The sequence below is a fragment of the Rutidosis leptorrhynchoides genome, chromosome 4, assembly GCF_046630445.1.
Source record: "Rutidosis leptorrhynchoides isolate AG116_Rl617_1_P2 chromosome 4, CSIRO_AGI_Rlap_v1, whole genome shotgun sequence".
Classification (NCBI taxonomy): Eukaryota; Viridiplantae; Streptophyta; class Magnoliopsida; order Asterales; family Asteraceae; genus Rutidosis; species Rutidosis leptorrhynchoides.
The window spans coordinates 217972837-217979083 of record NC_092336.1 but is presented as its reverse complement, the minus strand read 5'-3'; the positions used below and the strand labels follow the sequence as shown (position 1 = coordinate 217979083).

Below are 6247 nucleotides of genomic sequence, written 5' to 3'. Positions count from 1 at the left end.
TGTCAAGAGACAAAAATCTGCAATTACCTCTTTTGGTAATCAATGACAAATGGTCAAGGATTGAAGACTTTCTTCTTTAATGGACATGTCAACTTTCAAGCTTATGTCCAAAACATAAAGGGTAATGAGGATAATTTCAGAAGTAATTGGCCTTTAGTTGCAGCCATTCAATAAGGGAAAATGACAATTTTCAAAGAACAAAAACGGCCATAAGAATCAGATGTCAGAGGTACACTGTCGAACCACGGTCGACCGTGCAGTGAGCCGTATGTCTTCAAGGAAGATTTCTCTTTCCTATAAAAGCCAAGCCTTGAAGCATTTGAAGACTCACCTCTTGCACTCATATTTTCTCATACTTACTGATATCATTCTTATAATTAATTTGTAATCTTTTGGAGTGATTCTAGCAAGAGTACTTGTAAGCTTAAAGTTGTAAGTTTACTTGTAAACTATCTTCTTAAAGGGATCTAGAGGATAGTTGTGTTTTCACTGGGATAGTTCATTAGGATCTTGTGGTAAGAGCTATAGGTGTTTGTGAAGTCTTCAAAGGGACGTAAGAGTTCACAAAATTCGGCTTATCGAAGTACTAGTGTTGTATCCGGGCACTCCACCGAGTTTGGAGTATCATAGTGAAGAAAAATCTCAATTCGTAGAATTGAGGAGTGGATTAAGGAAGATTAGTTAATATCTTCCCGAATCACTATAAATTGTTGTGTTTGTTCTCTCTTCTCTTATCTTTTGATTATAATTTTACATATATTTATATTGTTAATATTGTTAGAGAACAAACATTTCAAGTCACACTATATCAAGTTCAAAGTTCAACAAAGCGCAAAGAAAATTTTGAAAAATCGACTAAGTAACTATCCCCCCCTCCTCTTTCTAGTTACTTACAAAAAAATATATATATATATATATATATATATATATATATATATATATATATATATATATATATATATATATAAAGTCAACGTTGGTCAACATCCGTTTCGACACCATCTCTACCTTGTTTTATCCATTGCGATGTTTTATAGTCTTCACCACCTTGACCTCGTCTCACGTCTTTTTCAACCTTGTCTGTATGTAAGAATCTCAAGACTTAGAACCACAAATTCATTGTGTGATGGTTAATTAAATGACAAACAAAATTCGTCAACATGAAAATGAGAATTTTTTTAGGATTAACTATCTTTTTTATTTTTAGAAAGGCAACGACCCAAAACACACCCTTCTTTTGCGTCATTTAGTTGACAAAAAACATAATATTTCTTTAGAAAGTATATAATATAAAACTTTAATAGTTGATTATTAGGTGGAATAATAAAAAATTGTTTCAATATTAAAGGAGAAAAACGACAAAGTCAAGTCCTTTTGAAATAAATTAATGAATTATTTGCCATCATGTTGATTTTTTTAAAGTCTTGTCTACTCCCACTTACTTTCACTTGATATTCGTTAAGAAGGCTTCCGTCTTGATTAACAAGGAGGAATCTGACCTCTTCAATTATTTTCATTGCTACATTCTCATCTCTAACCTTATGACAAACAAGATCCATGATGTCATCACTTGCAAAGGTACGTTCACTATTTTTCAATATCCAAAAATGACGTTAACATAGTTTTGATCAGTTGAATTTGAAGTGCAGCTGCCGTTGTAAGAGAGTTAGGTGGACCGATCAATGTGGAAGACATATACGTCGATCCACCGAAAGGATCCGAAGTGAGGATCAAGATGTTATGTGCGAGTATATGTCATAGTGACATCCTATGTTGCAATGGCGTACCAATTGTATGTTTTAAAGTTTGTTCTCCAATTATCAATTGTTGAATGATCATGCTCTAATACTCTTTAATTAACATTGCAGCCTCTGTTTCCACGTGTTCCTGGACATGAAGGGGTCGGGTACGTATGCCATTATAATAAATCTTTACATATAATATAACAGATAAGTTTTCCCTGTTAATGGTACCCGAGAAAGGGGTATATTTTACTCGGATGTAGTTAGACTTATCCTCTAAGCGGTTATAACCTTTTACCTGACCATCTCAAAATATATAACTACTGAGGTTTGAACGTGTGACCTATTTTGATGATATCAGAACCTTGATCATTAGACTATCTTGAGATGACTACTTATGATGATAATAATGGTTATGGCTGTTAGAGCTATCATTAAAAACTTACCATTTTATGAATGACTGTAATCATGATAAGCTAAAAGTAGTTCACTCTGAATCATTGAAGCACGATCATTTATGGCTGTAATAAGCTTTTAATGACAATTCCAAGAACTGTTGTCTAACAAAATCTTTTAAAATGTATTAAACTAGTTGTGGAGCCCTCGCTTCGCACCGGGGGCTCCGTTTTGAATGCTAGTTAAAAAAAAAGTCTTGATATATTTTGTAATTTTTTATAAATCTAACATTGAAGAGTTGTTCCTTTTGTGAAAGTTGCTTCTTTTAGCGTTAAAGTTAGTTGATCTATTTTGTAAAAAAAATATTTTTCGACATCTTTTGGTATCATTGAAGAGTTGTTCCTTTTAAGAAAGTTGCTTCTTTTATCGTTGGAGACAAAAAAAAAAAAAAAAAAAAAAGTTAGCACAGTAGTGGCTTATGTGGGTCCTACTGTTTGAGCGCAGTGTACAAGTCGGTAAAGCGTGGTGGGTGTTATTATTCAGTATTTTTAGTGTTAGTGATGGGATAAATAATAATTTAGAATATATGTATAAGGTTGAGGGTTCGATTTGTATTTTAATGAAAGTTAGGGGGTTTGGTTTGTGAAAAGTGAAAAATTAAATAGTACTATTCATAACAAATAAGACAAATTTTGTCTATTAGTTATATTGGATATGTATAAGGTGGAGGGTTTGATTTGTATTTTAATGAAAGTTAAGGGGTTTGGTTTGTGAAAAGTGAAAAATTAAATAGTACTATTCATAACAAATAAGACAAATTTTGTCTATTAGTTATATGTGGTGGGTGTTATTATTCAGTATTTTTAGTGTTACTGATAGGATAAATAATACTACCTCCGTCTCATTCCAATAGGCTAGTATTCCATTTTGGGTTGTCCCATTCTGATAGTCCACTTCCATAAATAGAAAAGAAAGATGATATTTCATTGGTGGATTTGGAGAGAGAAGATATTTCATTGGTGGAGAAATGAAGTTAGTGGGATTTCCTAAAACTGCGTGTTTTTTGTCTGTGGACTATTGGAATGAGACGGAGGTAGTAATTTAGAATATATGTATAAGGTGGAGGGTTCGATTTGTATTTTAATGAAATTTAGGGGGTTTGGTTTGTGAATAGTGAAAAATTAAATAGTACTATCCATAACAAATAAGACAAATTTTGTCTATTAGTTATATTGGATATGTATAAGGTGGAGGGTTCGATTTGTATTTTAATGAAAGTTGAGGGGTTTGGTTTGTGAAAATTGAAAAATTAAATAGTACTATTCATAACAAATAAGACAAATTTTGTCTGTTAGTTATATTGGTAATTCTAGTTATTTACATAAAATGGTTGGATACAGGATGGTTGAGAGTATAGGAGAAGGTGTAAATTCACGAGTGAAGCCTGGTGACATAGTGATCCCGCTCATTATTGGCGAATGTGGACAATGCACAAATTGCAAATCGGGGATGACTAATTTTTGTTCTGTCTATCCTTTTGGCTTGAATGGTCTCATGCCCGATGGCACTTCTCGGATGTCTGTTGTGGCGACTGGAGAAACAATCTACCACCACTTTAGTTGTTCCACATGGTCCGAGTACATGGTTATCAATGTAAATTACTTGCTAAAGATTGACCCGGAGATGCCTATAGCTCATGCTAGTTTTCTCTCATGTGGCTTCACTACTGGGCTTGGTGCTACGTGGAAAGAATCCCCGGTTCACAAGGGTTCCTCTGTTGTTGTAATTGGCCTTGGCGCCGTTGGTCTTGGGGTACATACCTTAAAATTTTCATTGAATATTTTGACTTGTTACCTAACCGGGCACACACATGTTCATCTTATCATCCTATTTTTCCAAATGATATATCACTCAAACTAGCTATATTCAGGTAATAAAAGGTGCCCAGATGCAAGGGGCGACGAAGATCATAGGGGTGGATGTAAACGAAAATAAGGAAAAAAAAGGAAAGGTATTCGGCATGACTGATTTTATCAACCCTCAAAACTATCCTAACCAACGCATTTCAGAGTTGGTGAAAGGTATGACAGATGGGTTAGGTGCGGACTTCTCTTTCGAGTGCACTGGAGTCGCACCATTGCTAAATGAAGCCCTTGAGGCCACTAAAGTGGTACATACATACATAAATACATAAGATGCAATCAACATTATGGTTAAATAATATTTTCTTTTTCGCAAACATGATATATGTCATATAGTAAGTACTAATTAGTGAACAATGTTTATAATGCCTCAGGGACTTGGTACAACTGTAATGCTCGGAGTTGGAGTTGAAATGACACGAGCCCTTTCAGATATAGCAATAATGCCTGGTCGAACTTTGAAGGGCTCGCTCTTCGGCGGAGTCAAATCACAATCGGATCTCCCAGATGTACTCAACAAGTGTATCAATAAGGTCACAAATAACTAATCCAACAACTTTTAGATAATGTAATCTTGTATGCAACATAACTACCTTAACAAATTTTGATCATTCTTCACGAATTGACAACATATATAACTTATATTTTATCATTATGAATCTGTTCTTTAAGGTGTACTAATTATGAATCATTTGATAGATATTTTACATATGGCTAGTGTTTGCACTGCAGGAGATAGAATTGGATGAGCTTCTAACACACCAAATAAAATTGGATAACATCGATGAAGTATTTGAGATACTGAAGAAGCCTGACTGTGTCAAACTTCTCATCACCTTTTGATTATAAATCATCAATGTTGTAAATGTTGCATATGAAGAATGATGTTGATTTATGCTTTATGCTTATTTTGTGCTCTAAAACTGAGAGTTAATAAAGAATATAAATTGTTATAATAATAATAATAATATAGATATGGATAGTCAATTTTGGTGTATACATATAGTCAATTTTGGTACACAAAGTATGTATTTTTATATTGAGATTTTAGGCTATAAATACTCATGAATGCAAGCATTAAACTTGCACCATTTCTCACACTTACAAAGTGTTTCTTTCTTTCTCTCCATTATCATCTTTGTTCTTACACTTCATTATTAGTATTCTAAATCAAGAATCAAATCACTAAAGGTAGTTATAAGCCTACTGAATTATAACATCAAGAATCAAACCACTAAAGGTAGTTATAAGCCTACTGAATTATAACATCAAGAATCAAACCACTAAAGGTAGTTATAAGCCTACTGAATTATAACACGTTATCAGCACGATAATCTTAATACTAAATATGGTTGGCTCTGCCACCAAAATGATATATGGTCGGTTATACCACCAAAATGATATATGGTCGGTTATACCACCAAAATGATATATGGTCGGTTATACCACCAGAATGATATAGGTCGGTTATACCACCTGAAAAAATATATGGTCGACACTGTCGCCAAATTTTCATTTATGTTTACTAATATTTATATTTTTGTTATATAACATTTATTTATGATTGCTTACACATGGTCGACACTGTCACCTACTTATCATTTATGTTATATTAAATTTATGTTTAATGTTTATATACTTATGAATATAAATTGACTCTAATTTATCATGATGTTTGTTTTAATTTTTGATAATAGAAAATGTCGAATCTGGAAAAGCTTAAATTTACTCCTTTAGAATCAACTGGAAACAACTACATGCCATGGGTTATAAAAGTAAAAATGCATCTTAAATCAATGGGCATTCTTGAAACCATAAATGAAAACAACACTTGTTCTGAAAAAGAACAAGCTACGGCATGTTGCTTTATTCATCAACATATTGATGAATGCTTACAAAATAATTATGTGACTGTAGAAGATCCCCATGTTTTATGGGAAGGTCTCAAAAGCAGATTCAATAATCAAAGAGAAATTTTACTTCCAGCTGCAATGGAACAATGGAGAACATTAAGGTTCCAAGACTTTAAGAAAGTAAATGAATACAGCTCAGCTCTGTATAATACATGTTCACAACTTAAATTCTGTGGACATGAAATTAGTGATGCAGACATGATGGAGAAAACTTTCTCCACAATGAATGCTGCAAACATCACAGTGCAAAGAAATTTGAGAATGCTAAAGTTCA

General features: G+C 33.1%; 1 protein-coding gene across 1 annotated transcript; it reads left to right on the top strand.

Moving 5' to 3' along the window:
* Positions 1–1482: 1482 nt before the first annotated feature.
* On the top strand, positions 1483–4972 carry LOC139844684 (alcohol dehydrogenase 2-like). Its single transcript, XM_071834906.1, has 7 exons — positions 1483–1578; positions 1650–1792; positions 1869–1906; positions 3539–3950; positions 4069–4308; positions 4435–4593; positions 4793–4972. Exons 1-7 carry the CDS (start codon positions 1542–1544, stop codon positions 4901–4903), a joined length of 1140 nt encoding a protein of 379 aa, XP_071691007.1. The 5' UTR covers positions 1483–1541; the 3' UTR covers positions 4904–4972.
* Positions 4973–6247: the final 1275 nt, after the last annotated feature.